This window comes from Pieris brassicae, chromosome 11 (genome assembly GCF_905147105.1).
Source record: "Pieris brassicae chromosome 11, ilPieBrab1.1, whole genome shotgun sequence".
Classification (NCBI taxonomy): Eukaryota; Metazoa; Arthropoda; class Insecta; order Lepidoptera; family Pieridae; genus Pieris; species Pieris brassicae.
The window spans coordinates 2,494,091-2,521,991 of record NC_059675.1 but is presented as its reverse complement, the minus strand read 5'-3'; the positions used below and the strand labels follow the sequence as shown (position 1 = coordinate 2,521,991).

Below are 27,901 nucleotides of genomic sequence, written 5' to 3'. Positions count from 1 at the left end.
AAGGATCTAAAAATAATTATTTAGTCGTTACAACAATATGTGCGAAAGTGCGTGAGTAGTACTACTTAGTAGCTGATAAGCTGTATATATTTTATATTTACTCGAAACGTGAAGAAAATATACAATGTAGTCATTTCGGGTTTGAATTCGCTTAAAATTTATTAGCAACAAATAACTATTGCTTGATGTATCAAGAGGAATTACCAATATTTAATGACTGATCTTATTTCTAGTCTTAAGATATGTTAAGAAATGTATTTTTTCTACACCGAGTTCATGGCCATGCTTTTGTTTCCTTTAAGAGGTTGAAGGAAGAAAAGAAACATTTAGGTTTTATTTCAATGTTTTGGTTTTTTCTTTAAAGGCAAATAAAATCAAAATAAATTTCAAATTGTAATATATTTCATGGAACCCGTAGCGTTTCTTAGCTGATTCATATAAATTTATACAAATAGTTTACATATTTCACTAATAAATCAATAATACAATAATTTTTAAGTTCCTACAAATTACTGTTTAATATTTTTTAAGATTAGCTAAATTCGTTACACTTACATAATATTTTGGGATATATTGGCACCATTCTTCAAAACCTCACATTCCTAAATAAAGTATGTTTTTAAGAAACGCTAAATCATAAAAAGTTGAGATTCAATTAGAGAAGAGTTTTAACAGACGTATAAGTATACACCGCAACTTAAAGATAATGATCTGAAAAAATCAGTGAAACTGTTATATCTTAATACACTGGTTATACCCACGGTTGCTAATCAATATTACATTAAATCGTTAACAGTAAAAAATAAATAGGTCGGAAGAATATAAAAATAAATCTATATAAATACTTATAATCTAAACTACAGCTAACTTTTCTGACGCTGCCTGACAATTAATTCTTTTCACGTAGATAATACGGAATTCCGAACGATTTAAAATGTTCCATATACTATTTTTTTGCTAAGACAATAGATTTTTTGCACAGCGGCCAGGCGCAAACGTCAAAAAAGTAGCTGTTCTAAATGAATTAAATACAATGCTTAGTAAAAAACTACGATGGTCATAAAATAAAAGATTGAGGCCACTATCAGAATTACACAATACCTATAAAACTAACTAAACATACTATCTACAATATAAATACAATACCGTCATAAAACAAACATAATTAACGCAATAATACTTGTTAGTATGTAAGAAAAATATTATCTTTTAGATAAAAGGCGTAAGTAATTGTTTAAAATACTGTGCTTGGAATGCGTCATACATTTAATATTTTTTAAGCAATCTCAGTCGGCATTTTTGGTAAAATTATCAACTGTGATTTTTTAACATTATCTAATAGGTGACATAATAAAACTCATCTTTAATGTACTTTTCACTCCCGTAGCTTGCAAACACATATTATCTTAAATTTGAATACACATTATCAAATACAAATTATGATAACATTAAAATTACTAGCAAACATAAATAATTTTATGTCGCTTTAAAGACTAGAATATGTTGAGGATAGAAATCTGGAGGAACTCGATATATCTTTTCGTAATTCATTTAAAAACGCGATAATTTGAGGAAAGCCTTTGAACAATCGTAACAAATGGTAAATCAATAATTTATTAGTTCAATATAACTTATGGCGTTACTAATTCGTTGAAGGAAACAGCTCTAGATTCTCTATGGTTGTTGTCAGCTTTGCGCCATAAGATGGCGCGCGAATTTTGTGATGATAGGCGGCAGCATTAGCGTTTTCCGATGAAATCGATCATTAGATCCAGTTCCTCCACCTCGTCCGAGAGGCACAGAGACTCCACACAACCCTTGAAAAAGAGCGTGGTAAAACAATCCGACCTGAAAAGGTAATTAACTTATTATTATCGCTGTTTAATAGATGAACGCTACGGCGTAGCGAGCTTTTTAACATATTAAGAGAGTAAATTGTTTAGGTACATTAGGTAAAAAAGTCCCATAAAAATTATTTTTATTTATATATTATATATATATAATATATATATTTTTAAATTATTCACTTGTATCATGTAATAAAAGTGTTTACTTCTTATCGTATTTATCTTAAAACCTATAGTAACTTTAAAATCGCAATTTGGAAAACATTTAACATTTTTTATTCTGTGGTACAAAAAAAAAATGACTATACATAATTTTCCTATTTATATAATAATTACATGTAGGGAAATTAAAATGTATGTGGTACTACTGTAATATAGCGTGCTATTAGAAGATTTACTACATATGCGTTATTAAATAAGCAAACAGTATAAAACCGTAAGTATATACGTAGATAGATTGCAGTGCCCAAGATAAAGGCATATTTACACACATCACATATTTATTATACCAGTATCTTTCAATACTCTTGGAAATTCTTATTTACATATTTTTAGTCAGTATCTCTGCTTAGCATGCATTCCGTCACCAGTGTAACATAATTATACGTATGTATTAAAAATATAAACCTTTGTAAATGTTAGTGACAGGCAAAAAGATGCAATGTGAAAGAAGTGCTTAGTCATAGACAGAAAGAACTCGTTCCGCAAACCCAAACCGGACCATAGAGTAATAGAAGAGCAGATATTTCTGAAATTTGCAATATTTAAATCATATTCGATATGATTTCGGTATTTGTATTTTTCGGGGTTCCTTTTTTTAATAAACAGTGCAAGTTTCAGAAATCCGTAAGCCAAACCCTCCGAAGATAAAATAATCATTTGTTGGTACCTAAATCCCTGGATCCGCCCCATTTAATTGTATTATATATTTCTTGAATATTTCGAGTTGATCGGTCTCTTGAAGTACTTCCACGCAGCCTTTGAAGTAGTCTGTCATAAAACAGTCATTCCTGCACCCCAACATTTGTTTAATAAATCATTTGTTTTGTAACGAATGTGACCGTTTTTATATGTATTTAATTAAGTTAAATTTAGAACATGCAATTAAGGCTTTTCATATTTTTTGTACAATTATTTAAATAAAACTTCTTTAAAGAATTTTAACGCGAATTCATTACATTTATTTTACTCGACATTATGCTGTAAGTGATTATCTTTCAGATACGCGTTTCCTTAAATGAGTTTTATTTAAATATATATTATTTGCGTTTACCAAAAAATATATATACAAACAGTATCGGAAATGACGCAGCTTTATGAAAAGCCTTAATGCTACTGAAAAACATCACAATACATTCACAGAGAAAAACCTTGTTTACCTGCATAGAGTATAGAGCTGCGGTTCTCTAAAGAGGTTATAGCAGTCGTCACAGATACGATCTAAGCGCGCGAAAATCGCCGCGTCAAAAACACCTTTGCATTCGAGGCTAAAGAATGACCGGCGAGAGACGTGATGCGGCGTAGAAGCGGGCACCGCTGCTACAAGAGCCAGCGTCAACGCAGCCGTGCACAGTTGTAACGAGTTAAGATGCATCTGTAAAAGAAAATGTTACTACATAAATACGCGTGAATTGTGATAGTGATTGTTCACGTTGTTATCAAACATTTAATAGAGAATATATGTTTTAAAAGGCCGGCAGCTCGCTGGCGAGCCTTCTGGCAATGTGAATGTCTATGGGCGGCGGTACCTATCACTTAACATGAGGTGAGCCTCCTGCTCGTTCGCCTGCTATAACATTAAAATATATATATATATTTGTAGTTAGATTTTTTGTATCTAAACATTTTTCAACTCAAAATAAGACACTTTCTTTCTTTAAATTAATTTATTGCATGACTGATCTATGTTATTAGAGCTTTTTAGTGTTGCCTTTTTTCCCTTTTCGTCCAGTTTATATTATTCAATGCAATAATCTGTCTGCTTACTGTTGTGCAGTTTGGTTGAAAGTGTATAAAATAATTACGAACGAATAATAACTTGGTTAATTGAGGAAGTAACTGTTCAACAAAACAATAAAATACGGAATTACACCTCAATTACGCTTTTAAATTTCTCTTTTAATAAGTTTATCATTTAAATTATTTTTATAACTTTTTATAGCTACACGTCATCGTCACTTCAGATAAAATTATTCTGAGTTCTATGAGCGTGGTCTCTGTATATTTAAATTTCCCCACATCTTGCTATATAATGAAATGCTTTCTATTAATAAAAAAACAGCCTCAAATAGTTGAAAATTGATTTACTGATTTAATTCCTTTCAATTGGCTTGATAAGGACATGGGAGTTAGTTTAAAGATCTAAATGAGAGAATATTTTAACACAAGTATCGGTTTCAATATTTAGACGTGATAAAATAATGACTAAGGTACTTAACCGTCCCGATTTTCACCCCAACATTACGAACAACTGTTAATAGGGGACGAATATAGAAATATCCATTGGTACACCTGCTTGAACGCAAGAAATCGGAGAGTAACTTAACCATTGCTGCAACATGCTGTACATTGCATGTAAAATAAATTTTCTGCCTGCTCTATTATAAAACGGCCTAAGAACAGGTTGCAATAGATATGCATATTCTATTAATAGAGCTTTAAGCTAAGTAGATTCACAGGTGGTCAGTTAATCGCTCAATCAGTGTTGCAAGTTTTATTGCAAGTAATTACTACCTATAAATCGGGCTAGTTTTATACGTGAGGCCACTTATAGTATTCGTAATGATAACTAAATTGCAGTTAGTACGCAAAGATATTAAAACAGGTATAAATTACTACGAAAAATAAATAGGCAGATCTAATTATCCTTTCCATCACGACGCCTGGCGTTCCAAAGGCGCTTTTTAAGGCACTACGTGTAACTAGCTGCCATTAGGGATATTTCCAAACCGATACGTTTAAGGACCTATAGGAAAAGAGCGTAAATTTTTCACAAAGGGCGACACACACCCGCTAGACCCGGCGTTGCAGATGTCCAAGTGCAGCGGTTATCATTTTATTAAAAATGCAAAATCCTATAATGTGTAGATGATATATTTAGGTGTGTATTCTAAAACATAAAATATGTATCTCTTTTCAGAATTCGTCAGTTAATTTTTTAATTAATGTACATATTTTCAAAACATTTTGACATCATCTCCCTCTACATCGTTTCCCCTACGAACAGTTGACGTTGGCAGATAAAAATATATTAATTTTATATGGCCTGCATCTATTTTGGGATTAATTTGATATATAATATCCTCGTGCTTAATTTACTGGCAATCTGGACAAGCTATGTTATTAAGGACACCGTATAATTTATGTTACCACTAAAAGGCAGGCGTTACTTAGAAGTGATTAAAACCACGGCCCTAGTTGAAAGCTAAAACTATTTAATGAGTGTAATTTTGAATAGGTTTGATGTAATGTTTAGTCGATGAATAATCATTTACATGATCATTTGGAATCCTAAATAATAATACATAGGTCTAATAAAAAAATTAATCAGTTTTTCAAAAATTGCAGTGTTTTCGCGAGCTTTTAACCTTATTCAGAAACGCGCTTGGTCTGACATGATCGAGCTGAGAAACCCAGCCGGATTTAATTCTACAATCATGGTTATTAATGATACTTTTAAAGAACTGGTACAATCTATATTTACACACAAAAATCTGGGAAAAAATTAATAAGTTTAGTATGTTATTGTGACAATAAAATACACTTGCAAAAAATTGGGGATGTTAAGAACTTGAATATGGCGTATTAAAAAAAATATTTAGGTCCGTAATTTAGAATCAAAGTCAATAAATTAACAATAAAAATATATTACATTAAAAGTCGTGTGAACAAACAAGCTGTAAAAAACAAACATTGTCAGATCGTATCTACGTCGTAAATAGGCGGCGTCTTTACACACGACGGCGCCCTAGGCCTTTGCTGATTCATACCTTGTATTAAGTTATTGCAAGGATCGCGTGAGAACATATTCGTGATACAGAAGCTTCTGGATACTATGACGTTTGACTTTGAATAATTTATTAGGAAATTTTATTGAACGCATTCCAATTTATATTGCCTCTTAAAGTTACCGTTCCATTAAGTAAATTAAATTGATATGTTTTAAAACGCTAATATTTAGAAACAAGACATACAAACGTACTGGGTTTTGACATACAAAATTCATAGTTAAGTCTTGTTTTTGAATATTACCCTAGACAATTTCCTATAATTTTACGGTGTGAGCGTGCTTTTTTCTCAGTATGAAGATAAATAAAAATAAGCACTTAGAGGAATTCTTGTTTTCAAACAATGCATATATTAACGTTGCTTAGTATAATAGAAAATTAAGAAGAGAATAAGAAGAAAATGTATATTTGTAAATGCTCTCAACACTCAGCCAACTAACTGAACGAACGTTACACATGAAACCATATTTAGTTCAGCAAATGTGTACGAATAACGAGACTTCACCAAGTTCTTGGTACTATTAATGTTATGATTATAGTTGTATGTGTCATGATTTTATTCTTGAATGGATATTGTATTAACTGTCAACTGAAACTAGTGTCAAGTTGACAGTAACGTAGAAATTAGCAGTGAAATATACGACCTATGCTAGCAGTATATTGAGCGTTAACAAACCTCTAAAGGCAAGTACAGCAAAGCCAGACAGCTCGGCTACCAACGATAAAATGTCGCACACTTGTGGGACTCTCGTTTTTGCTAGAAACAATCTCGTTCGGAATAATTACCCGCCATCTTGCTAATAGTGCGAGCCTACATACTTGTGTAATTGTATAAATACGTACTGGGAAATTAGTTTCCTTATACAACTTTAGAAAATGTTAGTCGCAGACTGGATAAAGCATAGTATTCCAGATTAATGCAAATTTTAAATGCAATAGAGCTGGTTTATTATGGATTTTATAAGAGAAAAATTGCTGTTCATTAATCTCGCGAGTAAGAGTTATGTTTGCACCAAAAAAAATCGAGGATCTTAGAAAGATACTATAGGCATTATTTCTAGAAGTAACTTCTATAGATACAAAAGCATAGTAAATGAACACTTTTCGCTGATCTCCCAACTGTATTAATGAAATCCATCGTAAAACAAGAATGTTATGACTTTTATCAAAAGCTGACATTTGTAGTAGAGGTTTATGCTAAGTGAATTCAAAATATAATAAAATCTTATCGCGTTCATATGAACCCTTTTATAGCTGTGTTAATGTGACATAGAAATCGAGTAAAACCTGTGTAGTGCGCCGCAAATGAAACGGATAAAATTCACAGCTTCGTGTTCATTAAAATTGAGGAGCCTTAACATAACTATCAGTGGATGTAAATAAACCCATTCAATTTATAATGCTCACAAACTGAAAATCATTTTACTATTCGTGTATACTGTATATTATGTGATATGGTTTCTTAAATGTTAATTAACAAGGTTTATTCAATTATCATTTGCAGTCAAAGTTATGAGCCCAAAAAAATCCTAATAGGCTTTCAAATTCATTTCTTTAATGTTTGTATTATGATTTTGAAAAATATCAAGTGATATATATAATAAAAATAATATCAGAATTCTCATTTTATACTTGTATATAATTAATGAATAATCTTGTAAAAAGTACAATATGTAATATCACGATAAACTATTTATTATAAAATTTTCTATTTTTAAAAGCCGAATTGATAAGTTAATTTAAACGTCATTTATTAATAACTTTAACACAAATGTATTCTTGGAATAATCTCTTATCTGCGACCTAATTAAATATTATCTAGGCGCGTGATCACGAAGGTATTAAAACATTTGTCCACAGATTAATTTACAACGTAGTGTGTTGACATCTTAGATCAAATTAATTAATGCTTGCACAATAATAATTACTAGTGATTATAAATACAAAGGAATGACGTGTGACTAATTTCACGCAAGCCCTTGAATTGACTCTTAAAAGAAACTCCAGCGCAGACTTTTCTGTGGCTCTTTTGTTAGAAGTATGCGATGACCCTAAGCATATTTTTTAAAATAATTCTATAAAAATGGGAATAAAAAAAACTAAAAAAGCTAGTAGTAGTCTGTAGTTATTAAATACATAGGATATTTTTGAGACATAGGGAAAACATTAAATCATTGCCCAGATAAAGATTTCCATAGAATATTCTACGACTTATAGTTTAGATATAGTGTGACAGCAGTGGCACTAGAACTAAGATCGAGTTGCCGATTTTTAAAAATGGAACACTGAAGTCTACCTTTCTATGGTATTAGGAATTGCGTTAATTATTAGCAAGAATTTCGTGCTGGTAGGTCCAAGAGGCTTGGTCGGTGGCGTGATCACTATTCACCAATGGGCATCAATTAGACACGTGCGTGTATGTAGGTCAGAGCGGAATTACTATGTACGTCACAAAACTTTAAGAAATTCAAATTGCATAAACGCGTTCACCTCGAAATTCCTGCAACTTTTATTACGTATTGCGCAGAATTTGTCCAGATCCGTGATTAATATTTACTTGAGTGCCTTGTTCTAATAAAATTGCACAAGAAAAATATTACCTATAGCATATAATAATATCTAACGTTTGCAGTTTATAAATCTAAACAACGAACGAAAAGAAATGAGATAGATGTAATATTATGTTACTTTTTAGTTTACCCCTTAAGAACTAGTCTTTTTAGTAATAATAATAATAATTTTAAAAAAATCTTTTCACATAAAAAACGCGTATTATAAGCTAGCTAATAAAATAATTTGATTGGCATTATAAGCAATTCGCGTTAAATTTCGGTACATTTAAAAAGCAAGCTAAAGTAGCAAGCATTGAGTTAGTTGAAAACGTTACCTGAACTAATGTATGCTTGAAGTGAAGTCAATATTCAAAGCACTCATCTAGTTGCCTACAGTGCGCGCCTCGCTGTCTGCTTAAAGCCACTCACACACGCACATCTATTTTACGCAACATAATGTCGCTTTTTACTTAAATTATATAAGGACTAACATTCAGCTAGAATATGTGGTTTGACTCTAAATGTACATTTGTAAGTAATTGCTTTTGAATAATGTAATTTTTATTGCTAGAAAAACGATGTGAAGAAACGCGATTTCAATTTCATGAAAATAAGGTTTATTGGACACTGTCGTGTACTTATCACGTACGACAATATTTTAAGTCGATTATTGGTGCAGGTGTCTTTTGAAATGTATTTGTGTTCGAATAGAATGTCAGTGTATCGTGATGTGCATATCTATGCAGACCTTAAATATGGCGGATTTATATAAAATACAGATCCTGGATATTGTTTATTGATGGGGGAACGCTTTGACTGTGTTTAATATAAAGATGTTAGTACACTCACCACAATTAAGCGATGGGAATTCAAAACGACAGCGCGTTTTGCTTGTTTGTCATTGGCTAATAGAATCGTCAGTCCAATGAACACGCAACTTGTTCCGTCATTTCATTTGACCAATAAGAATCGAGCGAACATCGTGATAGTCTAGCCATTTATATACAGACCTCACGTTTCGTTTTCTAACCTAGGCAAATTACCACAGATTAAAATGACTACTACAGATAATAATTATTACCACAGTTAATAAAGTTACAACTTACGTTTCGTCCTTGATCTATGTCCACCATGCCGCAATCAAAGGCTTGCGTTAATATAACAGGAAATTATAAAAGTCGGGTTAAGTATTAGAAAATTCTCGCCAACCCGTTGGTCAGGAAAGCGTCGAACAGTCTAGATTTGCGTCGTAACATAAAGCCTAGTGCGTTAGTTGCGACAGACAAACTGACTAGCGAAGTACGGAGCAATCATCAATAATTGGCCGCAATTATGTAGCATTCATTACTCATGATTGAGTAAGGAACTATTAATTAATATCGCAAAATATGAACTAGTTTGAAAAGGGCTTTCAATCAGGAATATTCTTGTACAACTTTATTCACATGTTAAACATTTTATACATAGTATGAAAATATTTTAATATCTGAACCTACTTAAGGTAATCACTTTGGTTTATTACGATAACTTAAAGGCTAATGAGTAAAGACTAAAAACTAATAATTTGATGAAGCTCAAAGCTTGAAGCTTGAAGCTCGTGTAAAACACGCACTTAACAGACAAGCTTAGAATTAGCAAAACACAAGAAATTTCGTTAAACTTAACTCATGTTTGTCAGTGTAAAATTACCTTCAAGATAAAAAAAAACATCCTGCCTGCTATTAAAATAGACCTAAATTACCGCTTTCCGGTTCGCAAGACCACAGCAGACTTATTAGTCTTAATACTATGCTGTCAATGAATACAAGCATGTATTAATCTGTCCGCCCGGGCTATCTTTACCGTGTGTGGTGTGGTCGCCCACCCTGCGAGCTAAAAAATGACATTCGCGATCTCCAGCTCGATTGTTGAACTAGATTAAAAAAAACATTATAATCTATGGTACTGCTGCTAATATTATTAAGGTTTAAAATCGTATGATAAATTGGCATAAATTTATGTTGGACGGTTAAAATAACCAGACAGACTGGTCTAGTGGCGTTGAACTGCACAGGTGGTTGGATAACAAGATAAATTTAATTCAGTATAATAATAGAGTCTTTAGCGAGTGACGACACTTGAAATTATGAAAACGAGAGTTCATTCGTGAGTTTTAAATTTCCATAAAATGAAAAAATCTATTCATTTAAAACATTTTAGTTACGGTTTGCTTGCGTAGAATTCAGTTAGAATGTTAAACTTAGTTATTTTTGAAGCAGTGTTTGTCTATAAATGAATAAAAATTAAATCTTAATAATCTATTTAAGTAAGTACCAATTATTTGATAATTGAGCTAGAAAAGTGTTTTCCTATTGATAACGTATATAAGCTGATGCAAAATACGCATAGACAAAGTTTAATTTGTATCTGACGTACCTCTGTAACCGTTGACACTATAGCTGTAGTGTTGTCCTGACGAACTATACTCTTATAAATATTATAAAAACCAAATTAAAAAAATACATAAAATATTCAATTATATATCCTTATTACTACTTGTATGTAATTATAATGATAATTCTACTATTCCGTGTAAAAATCCTTTGTTAACACAACTCAAATACATTTTCCTTCATTTATATTCATTCAATTTGGTAAGTATTTCCTATAAATACTTTATGATTAATCGAGTACCGATTACGTTATAACGCAATAATAATGTATAACATTTTCCTACAACTAAAATTAATGAGTTCATTCAATATAATTATTTAATTTACTACGTCACAGGCAAGGATATTCTTTGCCTATTTTGATATACAAAACCATGCATATGATTTGATTGTCCTATAAGGTAAATATTACATAATATGTAACTGAATCGTTAACGTCACTTGGAACTTGGAAGTTGTCATTATTTATACTCATGACTCAAAACAAATGAGCGATGTTTTATGTAGACTTAAAATGTACGTAATTGTGAGCAGTGTTGGCCTTGTGGCTTCAGCGTGCGACTCTCATCCCTGAGATCCAGGTTCCATCCTCGGAGGTGCACCAATGGACTTACAGTCTATATGCGCATTTAACATTTGCTCGAATGCTGAAGGAAAACATCGTGAAGAAACCGGCTTGCCTTAGACCCAAAAAGTTGGCACGCGTGTGGCACAAACGCTGATCACTTACTTACCTATCAGATTGACAAATGATTATGAAACCGGTACAGATATCTGAGGCCCAGAGCTAAAAAGGTTGTTTTTATTAATGTACGTAAAAATGCCGCACCAATAAGGTTATTGTTAAATTGTAAGTAATTGAATGTAACAATTCATAATTGCTTATGTAATTCAATACGTCAAATATTTATTTAACAATTGTCATGCTAATACCACAAATTGTAAATATTATGCTAAATATGGCTTTAAAAAAAGTTAATTATTTGAAATTTATATGATTCACTATTAATTGAGTTTTTTTCCGAATGGCAATTTTTGACGAAGGTGTATGTCTTAAAGGAAAAAGTGTAATGGACAAGTATTTATATCTATTTATTTTAATTAAATATAGGATCACGCTCTCTATTTTTTGAACCAATAAAAAATAATGAAATTTATATTTATAAATTCGAACACACAAATATATAGTAATTAAAAAATAAAGAATAAAAATAAACTTAAAAAGTTTGGTCCCTGTGGCAGTGTACCTTTAACGCTGGCAGCATTTCCTCGCTGTATTGGGATACTTATCCGTTGAGTTAGAACCAGCTCTGGTGTCACCAATACTATCTACCCGACGACAACTTAAATCTTCTTAACGAGTTCGGAAGGTTATAAAAACTAGAGAATCTTACCTAAAAACTGTAGCTAATGTGACATTTAGTCACCACTGCCGAAGGAAACAACTACTCAGTAGAGTCAGAGCTATTCTTACTAAAAGCGCGCGGGTATACCAATACGATTTCATAAATCTAACTCAAAAGCATTCGACGTTAATTTGTTCACAAAATTTATCGCAGCCGTTATATTCACTTTCTTTATTTCGATACATATTTTTTTTAAATTTTATAATTTTCAATCGACTTTTTACAAGCTGAGTCACCGCAATTATACCGGTTAGCAATTATTATGAGCTTAGTTCAAATGTCTTATAGTCACTTATCATTTACGTGTACGTCTAACGTTTTATTACGTTATGACGTAGAAACCTGTTTAATGTCACTGACCTAAATGATCACCGTGGACCTTGGTACGTGAGGATATTATATGCTAATGAATTATTTAATTTCTTATGTAATAATGCCACGAGTAGCGATTCTGCTTTTGATTCCCAAAAAAATAAGGTCGTCGACTTCTACGTCAAGATTGTTTTGTCTAAATTATTCATGTTCGTTATGTAAGATTTAACAAAAAATTAGCTAATAAATTCAACGATTTTCTGTGGTAAATCCGTAAATAGAATTTCATATGTTTATAAATCTTTATACAAAGTTGACGGTTAATTTAGGCATTTATTTATATTAGTTTACCGTTGATCTAATCGGATGATAAAAACCTATTTCATGGCTCTATATGCCTTTTATTCGTCGTGAATTTTGTTATAAAATATCCCATTTGTTTGCAATGCCTTCGTAATGAACATATGGACGACTAAGAATTTTGCCAAATACAGTATAATATAAGTTTAAAAAGGAGAAATCTGTCAATATTGTCGGATTTGAATATGATTTTAAATGAAAAATCCACAGACCAATCGATTACAAAGATAAAAATATTACGACCATAAATTAATGCGAGCAACGTAAATTGAAATGGTGGTAAGTGTATGATGTTACTCGTTTTTTTTTCCACTTACATTAAACAGTCTGGCAGCGATGTAAAATTGTCAACGCCGTCTGGACAGTGAAATTAAATTCTTATTTATTAGCAAATGATCCCTGAATGTTCTCAGAGATTTTAAGGTTGGCAACACTCCAAACCATCGTTGACAGACACGTACTTTATCTCATTCACGCATTAGTATAAGCAACTTCATTGACAGTGAAGAAAATTCTCGACCCAGACCACTATAAAACTCGCGAAATTTTTATCAGACCGCGCTCTGAAATGTACAGTAATGGTGACTCACGAACTTGATTCTAGGGCAGTATCTTTTTTGCAGCTATGACGGCTCGGTTTGTGCTATCTTAAACACAGGAAAAAGGTTTTACTATTTGTCTTATTTACACTTGTAGTGTATACAATTTTCTTGTATGTGAGAAATGTGATATTCAATACGCAATGTAGAATATACGTAATATCCGCGGATTAATTTATGACTGTTACGTTAGAACGGTCTCGTAGCTGTTTATTAAAGTTAATGCGCAATTTATTTTTTACACACATGACTCAAATGGCGCCGAACTTTGACAGTTTTATAATGCTACAAAAAACATAGGCAATAATAAAACATTGTCAATATTTCTTGACGTATTCCTAATCTACCATGACATCTGTAGAAAGGGCAACTAAATAATTAATCAACGGTCATTAATCTTTTGCCAAGGTGTGTTATATTTCAGTAACATTCACTTCCTGTAGGCTTCAATGTCGCCGCTATTTGGCAGATATAATGACCTAGCGTCATTTTATTTCGTGTATTATTTCAAGGGAATTTAATATTGCCCCTGGCAACAGACACAGCAGTGAAAAATGTGGTTTCACTTTGATCTCAAGTGCATACAAGTATAAGAGAAGTGTTTGAATGAACATATGGTTTAAATATAGGTGCATTTGTTTATGGAAGGGCCTCGAGACAGCGCGGGTCGTCGGTCGTGCGAGGTTGAGCTCCTCCTGACCGCAGTATACGTGGCAGCTCAGATTAAACACCACTTTAGATATTTTATTAAATTTGCTAGTATTGGATTTTTAATCACATTTTCTAAAAGTCTATGGATATGTATGATAATGGCTGTTATAGATAGTGGGACACAAGTGCGAAATTCCTCAATGTAAGATTTTAGATCTGAAACCTGAATTAATACTTCGAAGATTGACATTTACACCAGACGTAGTGTTTTGCTTTTCTATTTTGAATACGTACTTTTAATGTCACCGGACGAGGAAATGCCAACGCCGCAGGACAGAAACATGTAAACGTTTATTAAAAATTAAATTTAATCATAAAATATATTATTTTAAATTAATAGAATAATAGAAGATACTTGTAATTAAAAAAGAATCAAATAAATTATTAAATATACTATGTCGCCTAGTGTACAATTGGAGGTTAACCGCTATATAGATAAAAAAAATACAACAGTACATTGAAAATTACGTTATTATTATTAGAATTAAACTATAAGATCACAATTTTGACAAGACTCCTACAATAACAATTTCTCGTTATGTGAAGAAAACAAAAAATCTGCGACATGTGTCGGGCACAAAAGTCCAACCAAAGAGCTCATTCTTGTCCTATTGGAAGCTACGGGACTTCATCCTAATACTTAAACATAAACAACATGCCTTTTCTGTCACTTATCAAGAGGAAAGATATGTATTTCTGTAACGAATACACTCGAAAACTAGTTTTTTCTGTTAACAAAAATCCAGTCTTACAGAGGTGCTTAATTAATATTAACTCCTAATCAAATTCAAAATAAATTTGTTCATATAGGTCACCAAGTACACTTATGAACGTTAACAGAAAAGGTGTTAAATTGATTCAAAAGTTACATCTACTACCAGTTCGCAATCATGGGCGTAGAGCGGGCAAGAAACTCTCCGCCACTCTTTTTACCGCCAAGCTTTGAGTTATGCAATTTGTTTGTAAGGCAGAGCAGCCAAAAATACTTGTAGCAAATCATTCCCAAGGATTAGGATTGTTTAAATCGTTAAATTTATAATAAGCATTATTGATTAAGTTACGTTTAACGAGAATTTTGAATTTATTCTGTGTTTTATCTTCTGAAGTCTGGATGGTATCTCTCGTTAATTGAAAATAATTTTGCCGTCATCATGTCAAAATGCACGAATATTTCAGTGTATTCAGTTATTGTTAAAGACATCGTGGCCCCATTGCAAATTCATCCATTAAACTTTCTCGCTTGTTCATTTGTCTTGTCTGTATGTTTCGAAATGCATACCAGAACAAATTGAGCCGCCATCTCGGTGAAGTACAATGTTAATCAAATGGCGGCAATTGTATTGTTTATGTTTATAACTTGCACTTAATTTGAGTGACATTTTTATCGTTCTACTTGGTTTTGTAACTAAACTTAAATTGTTTTAAATGCTTACACAAAAGATATTTTTAGAACGTCATTATTTAATGAATCTAGAACAAACTCATATTCGCAATAAGATTGTTTATTAAGGAATGGTTGCTTGACCAATTTAGCAAAGATTTAACCTTATATCAAATGGAAAGCAAAAAAATACTTTTTATTGTTTTTTACCAATCGCAAATTAATCAGTCCTTTAATGAGTGAGTGATATATCTATCTATTTTTTATATTGAATTGGAATCAAAAACTTTTACAGAGGTGGACAAATCTTTAAATATATAAAAATAATGCGAGGAGTCAAATTAAGGTAAACCAATATGGGCCGATATAGGACCGTCTCGAGGGTACGATACGAAATACGATTCGCGCTGAAAATATTCAGTACAGATATTTATTGCACTATTCATGACAAAATTAACTAGACTGTGAAATATTGTCGAAGTTTTACAAAAGTCGGCTACTTTCAGCTGAAGAGCTGTGAGTTTATAAAATCTACTTTCGTACTAGGTTATAATTAGTACAAATACTTTTTTAATAAACATTTCTGAGTATATTATATCTTCTTGAAATGTATTTAGGTGTTCAGCAGGGCAGGGTTCGAATTAAACTAATACTCAAAACTGATAAAATGAACAGGCAATGTGTTTTTAAAATTTTCAGCTGTAAACGACGATAACTCAAAGCAGGATTGCAGACGTATTTATAGTCAAAGAGCGCCATTATTTTAATTTAAATGGTGTGTATAATCTCAGATTGTAATCGTAGATGACTTATTCAGGTCAGTGCATGGATATTTAATATTACAGATAAATCGCAAGGGCAGAACGCCTCACTTGACAGATAGCCGTGGGATGATTACTAACGATTAAACTTGCGTAGTGGCAGTACTGTCAGCAAAATACAGCTGCTTTCAGAGGGATTTCGTTTGATGAGAGCGTATATCAATACGCTAACGATTTTTCAGAATTAAAAAATTGGTAGAAGTGTTGTAAACGTGTGATCACAAATGTATGAAAATTTCTTTCGACTATTATTATTGATAGTCCTCACCACTCCCAGTCCTCCGGTTGGAAAATTATAATTATATTTTTAGTTTGATAGATTGCATATATAAAAACTGACAACATCTTTCACATATAAACGTGAAAGATTTTTATCACGGAACTTTCTACATAAATGTGAATACAGGAAATTATTTTTCCACAATAGTTTATTTCAGATAATCAAGAATAATTTTAAATCTTGCTGTGTGCCTAAAGTATAACTAAATAATGTCATTTTCTACATAATATTCAAGGTATATGCAATACCGTTCTTTAAGTATATGTATAATTATTGTAACACTTAAGTCTATACGAGCATTCACATCGAACGTGGATAGAATTCGAGTTAGGGACAAAATTACCATTGATTACATGCATACAGTAGGTACACACTGTCTATGTGTGTGTGACAGTGCGTATGCGCCGCGGCAGACTTCTTGGCAACGAGCGCTATAAGGGCCTTTCCACATTGAACCACTTTTTCCCTTAATAATAATAGTCTATAATGACCATTAACCCCCTTAAAGGAACTAGTTTTTGTGTAATTGCGGTAAGGAACTTCTTGTATGGGATAATCGGAAAATTATTAGCAGTATTTGTGTTGGAACACATATTGGACAAAGAGAGACAGTGCTGTTCTTTACAGCAGAGTATAAAGGTCTAGATAATATTTAATAAAATAGGAGAAAATATTTCAGCGCCTTAAAATCCATACACACCACACCAATCTTTACACACTAATTTAATACAACAGTGTTTAGGATTATTGGAACATATCTTCTATTTATATTAAGTAAGACCAACTCTTAAACTCAAAGATGTATATGATTGTATACCGCTAAGCCGATAAACAAAATTGATATACAAAAGAGCATCTCAAATAAAATACTGCTGATGATAATGATAATAAAAATGCCACCTCAATTGCGCGGTGCCTTGCCAAGGTAAACACATACAGCGTTAAATAGCATTCCATACATTCGTGTATTAAACATGTATGTGGCAGACTATTCGTCGCCAAGATTGAAACAATGTGTTGAATACCATATTGTCTTTGTCTTATTGCTCAAATTCTGCGTAATTTGTATGTATTTTGGCGGGAGGAAACTCTTGTAAACACAGGTTGAACCGGGCCTTTCTAACATCCGTAATGTCAGGATTTAGGTGACGCTTGTTTTTATGCACACACTTTAATGTAAGGCACAATTGTCATGTGTAAAAGTCTATTAAAATTCATTAAAGAATACGTACGTAGTAGTCTATTGTTTTCTGAAAAATGCGCATGCCAAGTTACGTAATGTCATTTAGTAGTCAATTGTCAATCAGTCTTCCTAATTCGTACTATTTCATTTATTTATCTTGAATTTGTTTCTTCGCATGTATATAGCACAAGAAATCTAAAGTCTTTCGAAAGGTTTGCTTCATGGTAATAGTGAAATTTGTAAGAATAATATTTGCAATGATGTGTTATATAAATCTTTGTATACTATGACAGAACGAAGCTTAGTGCGTAATATATTTCGTTTGACAACCAATATTGTGCTCAAGTTCCAATAGTTATGTACCAAAGCTTATTCACATTTGACAGAACGCAGCTAAATGGGTAAAATCTTAACAAGTGTGCAGGTGTTGACTAGATAATAAAAGTCATTAGGAGATAGTTTACTACTAATTAACTTTAATAGGCAGGTGCTCATTACCGGGTATCCATTGTTCATTACAACTGTGTAATGAACCCTGTATCTATGACGGCAATAAATACTACTTTTCCAAAGGAAACTAAAACTGAACACTTGCACCACTGTGTACATATTTGGTGATGAAGGACTACCTCTATGAGGAAGGTAAATTATAATGTATTTATGATAACAGAAATAATAATTCTGTCCTAGAGAAATTTGTTTGTTTTTTTTGGTTACATATAAAATTTATTATTTTATCGTATTTAAATTAAAAACAATCTTGTTAATATATTATGCTTATTTATCAACACTCTTTCCTGTCAATCGTTTCACGTAGGCAGAAAAAAAAATTTGATACATTTTCGTCTCATAGAAAATAAGCATTGAAATTTTTCAATATTAAGTAAATTAAACCCAAGGGAGTGGATGGGGTCGGATAATTGAATTATACGCGCCTTTCACTACTCCAATTAACTTTGCGCACGCTCAGCTTACAACTTTTACTTATAGGTACGCTTGTCGATTTTGTCTGCTTAGAGTTAGAAGGAGATTAATTAATTAGTCGTAAAAAAGTCAAATTCAAAAATACAAGTTCAAATACTGCGTATGCGCGAATACAAGAATTGCCGCGATCTTTATTTCGCGATATACAAACTTTTTGTTGCGTTACTTAGCCCACGCCCAGAGGTGAATGAAGTAAGATGTTTTCTTATAAAAAAACATTGCCTTACATTACATTACAACATGTTCTTAATTTTGGGTTCGGAAATTAATTCGAAATATTTTATTTAATATTGTTAAATCGTTGTTTGGTTTGCGTTTACTCGCCTCGAATTTTCCAACCTTACAGAGAAGCAGACTTATGTTTTATAATATTTCACAGATGACATTATTAATCATAATCATTTCCAAGAATCTTTTTTTTTATATTTTAGAATATGCTAGAGACCTATGATTCCAGATGTACGAGTGATGTTTAATAATTACATTTCATAAAACAAAATCCTTTGCAAAGCCTGTCTGTTCCCAATAAAAAACAAATGGACGGAAGGTGAGGAATATAAATGTCTCAATATTAAAAAATGTGTATAAAAAAGTTTTATTATAATTAAAACAAATTACTTATTATTTTTTTTTAAATAGAAATAGAACAAATGTTATTCCGCCAGAACCTTCTAAAAAAACTTAAAAAAATATGAGTAAAGTAAATTATCAAACCTAAAAATAAGGGATTCAATTTATAGATTTTTTATTGTTTCATTTAATAATTCACACTAGTTGCATTAAAAAAAACACAAATAACACAATACATAAAAATATTATTTTCTATATTAAATTTCTCATCTAATACCTGGCTTCTTTGATCTGACATAGTTTCTTACATTCGAAAATTATATTTTGGCAGACTTTGGTTAAATAATTTGCATACTATTTTCAGTTTTACAAAATGAAATTCAGCCAAGACTTCGGAACGTTTACATTGTGCAAAATGGCCTAAGTCACACTGGCTTTAAATAAACCGTTTTCATTCATTGCGTTGACCTATCAATGTTGATTGAAGATTTTTAAATTGGTAGTTAATATTTTTTTTAATAGAAAAGATGGTATATTAGCTTTTAGGTATGTTGCGCGACTCGGTAACATAGCTTAAAAGAGAAGTGAAGATGGACAGGATGGAGGACGGATATTTAACAAAATATAGAATTAGAATTTGACTTCTCATGAAACCTTAGCAAAATCCATATGTAGCTATTAGTTGTGGTAACGTCATGAAGCAAGTATAGGAAGTATAGAAAATTGTTAAAATAAAGTATTATAAATATGTTTAACCCTCCACAACCATGACCACCATTTACGGTATAATACTATAATTTCAGGTGAATTGTAATGGCGTCTTCATTGCATTGTGTGTATTTAATGTCATGCTTTGATGATCAAGGTAACCCCGCAGCTTATTTAGAAACTGGAGTCCGGGAACCGCGCGTTCGACAGTCTAACTCCGTAAACCCAGTGCGCGCAAGAAGAATAAGGTAATATTAACAAAGATGGCAAGGATCCCAACCTTCTTAATGGTCTAAAAACCATTTCCACCTTCCACTTTATGATTAAAAAAAAAGACTTTTAGAAACTAAAACACGTATTTATTTTTTCAATGATTATATGATATACTTTAAAGTGTAAGTGATGACCTACAATTTCGAAAATAACCTCGATTTTGCGATGATCGGCCGAGCTCGTATCCGCAGTATACAAAGGTAAGTGTGGTTAATTTTCATAATCTAAAACCGGTCGAGTGAGTGTACAAGTTAGCGAGATTCTGCCGCCGTACAGTCTCCGATGTATCATACTGTATTCACCTATAACCATATTTTGTATTGCAATTGAAAATTGGGAAATTTAGCAACTAAAGCTTATCTTTGATCAGTCATTTTTATTAGCATTCTCATTTGTACTCTCTCTCTTATAAGATCCAACTAACTGTTATATTTTGTCCTTGTCCCTCTTGTAAATTTAAGGAAGGATTAATGTGCTGTGTGTGTATAAATGAAAGTGAAAAATATTGATTTACCACATTCAGTCAAGTGAATATTTTCTTCGAACTTTGAGTCATGCGATGTAGATGCATGTGGGATAGGTCATGTGTCATGTGGCGCACTTCCGTGTAACAACACTCCTCTTACAGACACCCAAACATAATATCATTATATACCGCATCGATTCTATCGGCATTAATTTGGTAGCGTTCTATTTAGACTAAAACCTTCTTTGATAATTAACACTCGAAATTTTCAAACCACTCCTGAGAATAACGCGTTTGATCTGTCAAAGATTCATAGCTCTAGAGTTCGATATAAATGAAAACAATACATTCTCCTTTAGATTTTACGAGAGAGTTCATTGATAATGTTTTATAACTGTGCGATGGCGCTATATGGCATATTAGAAACAATACTCTTTAGAATTGCTTTATGTTAAACCCCTGTTAGGGACGTACTTTATATTAATTTTATTTAAAATATTATAGAAATAACATCAACGTCTTGTGAAAATTCATGTGACAAACCAAAACTTGCGTCATTTTCCACAGATTAACAAACTCACTCTACTTCCACAGTAGTTGACAAATGACAAATAATTGACAATCTAAAGAAAACTATAATTATTTATTTACATATATGAAAACAATTAATATATGTAATTATCTTACATATATAAATATTTTAATATGGAATTCAATAAGTTGACAGAAATCGCCAATTTTCACATAAAAGTTTATGCAAATTCACAATCAGTATTTTAATTCTATAATTCGGAGATGTCACGTATTTATGATAAGGATTGTTACAAGCGTTTGATAACATCAAAAACTTTAGATAAGATCATTTGTTCTTAAAACATCAAATAGGGCAAACGGTTTCCGGATGATTTTATTTTCAGAATCGCCTCCATACATACCCCTCCAGTTATAATTTAAAAATACGTATATTAAAATAAACAAGTTATAATTAAACTCACTATAACTAACTAGCTCACTCAGAAACAAATGTCATAGCAATTGTCTAATTAATTTGTAATACCTACCAATTCTAAGTAATTTCTTCAGTAGAACCTGATATCATATATTAGGTGATTTTGTTTGAAATTACCTTAATTATATGCATTGTGAACCTGCTTAAACCGACTGAATGACTCATTGAAGTTTTTACTCGTTTACAAATAAAGAAACATTTTAGAAGCTGTTAATGCATTTCTTCGAGCACGTACGCATTGTATACTAGCGAACACGTTTCGGTTCGTTATAATATTTGTAGGCAGTTTTGATTCTGTACCTCTGAAAAATTTACTTGAAAACTGGAGTTCGATCGATTCAATTCGAGTTCGCTCAAGTTCTGATCGTCGAGTCTGAGTTCTCAAACTCAAATTAACTGTATTCATATAGTACCCTACCAAAATAAGCATACTTATGTACGTCAACAGAAAATATGAAAAATTGATTCTAAATTTACATTTACTAACAGTTTGCAAGTCAAGGGCGTAGAGCGGGAAAGAAACACTTTTTAATCGCCAAGTTTTGAGTCATACAAATTGTTTGAACTGGAGCAAAGCAATCCCAAGAATTAGGATCATATAAATAATCGTCAAATGTATAAAAAGCTTTATTGATTAATTCACGTTTAACGAGAGTTTTGAATTTATTCAGTGATATTTCCCTAACTAAGCTTGGGATTTTATTGTTAAAACGAATACAATTTCCATATAAGCAGTGGTATATCTTCTGGAGCCTGGTTCTATATTTTAATACGTAAATTTTAATATTCTTAACATCTATTGATGTATGATAAAGTTGAAAAGATACATAATAATTACGAATTAATATTACAAAAAGTAATAGAAATACAAAAATTGTAAGTTTTAATATTTTACCACCCATATATAAATAAAAGTAATGTTATATAAACATCAATAATTTGTAGACATTAAATCTATTCAAATGTCATTTAAAAATCATTAATAAAAACTAAAACGCGGTCGGCACTCTTGAAGATATCAGATAACAATATTAAAAATTAAAATTATGACAGTGAACGGTAAAAAAACATGGTGATAAAAATTAATTACTCCATTAATAAGAATAAATTATTCTAAAGTGTCAGATTTCAGCCAGGTGTTCGGGACGAATACATATTTATTTTTATTGGTGCGTAAATCTAATCTTCGTGATACTTAGCCATTCAGTATTTATAAAATCATTCGAAACTTTTAAAATTTCCACTATACACTTTTTCAAAAAAAGGCACAAATGGGCAACTGATGTCAACTGATATCGCTGCCCATGGACATTCTCAATGCCAGAGATCTCACATGGAACGTCGGAATTGGTACTCTCTTTTCATGAAGGACCCTAAGTCGTATTAGTTCAGGAAAACCACGTTCTTCTATACCCTGGTGTGCGAAAAAAATGTCTTAAAAAACGCTCAGTTATGGAACGACTGACGTAGAGGTAATAGGGGCGGAATTTCATATTCTACCTGGACATCCGATAAAACTCCTGTGAATACTCTACAAGGTTAAAGCTATAGAAGATCAAAACAGGCCCAACATCTCTAAGCAACGGCAAGGGATCAAGCCGCTCGGAAAGATCCGCTCTTCATGGAATACAGCAAGCAATCCCCCGGAGTGAAGTAGAGTCTCGCCTTGCTGACACTAAGCTTCTTGGATGCTAATAATATATTTCTTCCAAAGGACCAGAAAACTAAACGTCGTTCGGCATGTTAACGTCCAGTATTCCTATACCGGCTATGACTATAAGACACTGTGTTCGTGGAGAACTGACTGTTTGTGATTAAATTGGACTAAATTTAGTCGACTACGTATCAATCTTGCGACTTCAGATCCCAGTTTGTTCCGGTACTTTGCCATCCATTAAATGTTGCTATAAAGTTGTGCAACATCTAATTGTAATGCAAAAGAAAAAGGGTCGGGGACAGGACACAGCGTTCACAGGTTTGAGGTCGGATCATGCGCACAAGCACAGAAGCACAGGCGCAGCTCTATTGTGGGCGCGACTTGGTTGGCGATTATCATATCTATACGGCGACAAGAGAATTAGTTTTATTAGTTTTTAACCTTTCTCTTGGATCAATGTGCCTAATAAAAACGACGGTCAAATCCATTTCATAGTTTGTAAGATCTAAGCGTACCTGTTCTGAGATACTTAGTGTAAGTTGTTATCATATAACAGTCTAGTCATGGGTTTTAATTAAATACAATTTATCTTTCACAGATCTGAGTCGGAACATGACTGCGTTGAAGTCTTTTTCAGGGCAATGAGCCGGGAAAAAGTAAAATTAATTTAAAATTTTCTATCGTGTAACAAGTTATAGGAAATTATGAGATTTATCTTAAAGTCTCTAGTAAAATATTTGTTACTGAAATTTAAAAAATAAACTCTTTTGATGGGTCATTTTAGGTATAAGATAATTTTTAATTTATCCGTCTAAATGAAATCATTAACAATTCGCCGTGTCTTCTGCAAAGACTTCCTGCCAAGCCAGCCAACTTTAACGTAGGATAAATTAATTTAATTAAAATAAAATCAAAAAATGTTCGATTTTTAACTACCAATTTAAAAATGGAATTTTGTTTGTACGACTTATCTTGTAACAATTGTTTTGTTACATTGACTACAACAAGATTCCCGTCAAACCTTAGTTACTTAGCAATAACCTTCTAATTAATAGAAAAGACAAATTTTGATAAAGCATATCTCTAACTTGTAGATATTACTAACTATTACTTTAATGAGTATATGGAAATATATGACCTGGTTAACCGTTTAGCTAAGATGTTTAGCAAATATTAACACAAGTACTCTAACGCGGTGACTAACAGTTAAATTGCAAATCTTAACCGTTACAAACTTACACTTTACAGGACTATATTTTATAGTTACTTATCATAAAAAAAACATTATACAGATTCCATAAATATCTCGAATACTACTAGAGTTTTTCTCACCTTTTCCGAATCTTTTGCAAAGTCGTCGGTGGAAGTAAAAGTTGAAATATTTTTTTTTGATTTTCCAAATTATAATAATATTTAGTAGGCACTCTATCAAAACTTGTATATATTCAGAGAAACTGAAGTGATCAAAATAAGTCAAGTTAAAGTCAATTCTATAGTAATTATTGATTTAGTATTGATAAGTGCAAAATCTTAAAATACTGTGTCGGAGAAATGGGTCTACAATGAGAACTCGGGCCGGCCCCCTCTCCTATTATTTTGTAAGTTTTTCAAGCTTTCATCTAATTCTTTTTCGTATAAATAATATTTTAAATCGACTATTGTATTGTTATAAACATTTGGATACTTTCATATTAGGTTCTGTTCCTGTATCTAATATGAACCATCCAAATACTAAAAGATGGGATATGTAGAGTCTAAAGAATTGCACAAAAACACAGTAATTTACTGGTTAAGAGAACCTGTTTTTGATTGAAGGCTTAGTAAATGAATTTAATTCGTTATTTAGACAAATATGACATATCGAAAAGGAACTACTAGATGACAAAGATTAGATACTTGTAATACTCGTCAAACACTCGAATTATTTTATCTTAATTCCAAAGGAAAATTGAAAAATGATAAACGTCTTTGAAATGTAGAATGCATAATGTTTAATTTTAGATGGCAAACAGTTTGTGCTTACTAATGCATTTAAGCAATTTTCGCAATAAAAAATATTAATGTATTTATTGTTCAGCGAATTTCATTGTTATTTTTAACGAATGAAGCTATACGAAATCCTCTTTTATTGTTCATAATAATAATGTATCAGATTCACATACAAAAAAAGGATGTACTTTTCCATTTATAATATAGGCGTGATAACGAAATATTAATTGTCATTAAAAAATACGAATAGATTAACTGTAATATTAAGATTTAATTATATTATTATTGTACCATACATAAACACGCTGTAAAATAGCATAAGTAAAAATATATTTTACTGTCAAGTCGTTCTTAAGAGGATTACAGCGGATAAATGTCAAAATTGGCGCCAATGTTTATATAACAGATAAATAAGATTAAGTGCATCACAGATAATATGATGATGTCAGTGAGATTGTGCAGAGTAAAAAAAAATAGGAATTCGCGGTGCAGCCTGCGTGACCGTTTGCATTTATTGCTGAGCGAGGATAACAGAGCGGACAAATGTTGCATCAGATAAATACATAGTTTGAAATAAAACACGGACAATTGTGAACTTTCATTGCTATTCGCGTAAAAGACACGTAACGCGATCTAAGTTATCATATGATCGATAAAGGTAAATAAACTTTGAAAACACTGCACCGCCATACCAAACACGCGAAAGTCCTATTAGGTAAATATAAAAACACTGATTGTACTCACTGTTAAATCCGTGATGTACACAAAATAAAACTGTAGCACAAATTCACTCGCGTAGTTCGACGTGCGTTCACAACGACGTTTATTCAAAGTTTGAGTGGACTGGTCGCCTGTAGAAGATTATATGGGGCGGTAAGAGTAGCCATTGGTTGAGAGTGCCGCGCCCGCTCGTACGTCACGAGAAAGCCTGTATGTTACTGCAATTTTTTTACCTGATCGCACGCCGATGCGATCAATCACATACTGAACCTTTAGATGTCAGGTTCTTTATCGGCAGTTATCTCGTGAGATTAGGTTTGATGTTTCGATAAGCGAGAACTGACACTCATGTAGGCCCCGCGCTTTTGTAGCCTGTCAATGTTAAGGTTTTTTTGCTTACACAAATCTACATAAACATAATTTACAAGATTTAATTTTCCGATTATTGACGTTGAAACGCGATATAAATGTATAAGGAAATCGTGCTTTTGTATATTTCCTCATTAAATTGAAATTAAAAATAGAATTTATGAATCAGATAGGAAAAAATTGTGTTTTTAATACAACTTGTTAAATTATTCTTATGTATGACGTTAACACTAGGTGCTTAATATGACAAACATTACAAAATATGTATTATGAGTGCAAATTATATATTGCTTATGTACATAGCATAAGAATAGAAAAGTAGCTTAAACACAGATTTGCTTTTATAGAGGCAGGACATCTGGTAAGTGATAATGATTCACATGGACACTTAAAATACCAAATGGATTTTGACTTACGGCATCTATAGTTCGTGATAAGTCTTTGCACCAAGTCTGGACTTAGAATCTTACCCAGTCGCATAATGTTATATTAATCTACCGGATCCGACAGACGTTGTCCTAAATGATATATCAAGCGATTAGGATATTAAACAAAGTATGAAAGTACCAACTGCAGCGCCATCTATCGGGCTGATTTGTGAATCCAAACCATCCAGGGCGCCAAACCAAAACACAAACCCATAAAAAATTCATTAAAATCGGTTAACAGGAGTTCAGTGACATACACAGACCCTTATAGTTTAAAAAACATAATATGTTTCAACATAATAACTAAACAGATATATTTGAGGTGTTCCTTAAATTCATCCAACATTTTCATCAATCAAAGGCCGGCAACGCACTCGTTAGCCCTCTGACATGGATAGTCCACGAGTATCACTTATTATAGTAGTATTTCCTGCCCATTTTCCCCCTATTCTATAAAAATAATAGTGTGACACGTTTGACTTTTTTGCTATGACTCATCTAATGACAATTGCGAAAGAGTTGTTTGCTTCCGCGAACAACCGTCGCCCCGTGTTTAATTTTCCACGATTTTCTTCTACAAATTGTTATTTTCTCTAAATTCAGAGAGGAGCTGGGACGAAATAAATTGCAAATTGACTTATGACAATCTTATGCTGAGCTGTAGTACTGGTTCGGTGCGTGCTAGGCCTTTAGGCCGTGGCTTTACGCTCACACTTCGTCAAAATCTGTAAAAATACAGGGGTCTAGAATATGATTTTGTCCCATTCGTGTCATGTTTCCTAGCGCTGTAAGGCTTTTTAAGGAAGTAGCAAAAAGGTTAGTCGACATCACAGAAGA

At 32.2% G+C, this 27,901-nt stretch overlaps 2 protein-coding genes across 2 annotated transcripts in view; one reads left to right on the top strand and one right to left on the bottom strand.

The window, feature by feature from the left end:
* Positions 1-844: 844 nt before the first annotated feature.
* LOC123716110 (CHH-like protein) lies at positions 845-26,478 on the bottom strand. Its single transcript, XM_045671672.1, has 3 exons — positions 26,292-26,478; positions 3,227-3,441; positions 845-1,848 (listed from the first exon to the last, which is right to left on the bottom strand). The coding sequence occupies exons 2-3, from the start codon at positions 3,439-3,441 to the stop codon at positions 1,740-1,742; spliced, it is 324 nt and encodes a 107-aa protein (XP_045527628.1). The 5' UTR covers positions 26,292-26,478; the 3' UTR covers positions 845-1,739.
* Positions 10,532-27,901, top strand: part of LOC123716108 (peroxisomal leader peptide-processing protease) — a 53,534-nt gene continuing 36,164 nt past the window's right edge. Inside the window, exon 1 of the mRNA XM_045671670.1 lies at positions 10,532-10,551. The gene's annotated coding sequence lies outside the window, so the exon portion shown is untranslated. The remainder of the gene's footprint in view (positions 10,552-27,901) is intronic.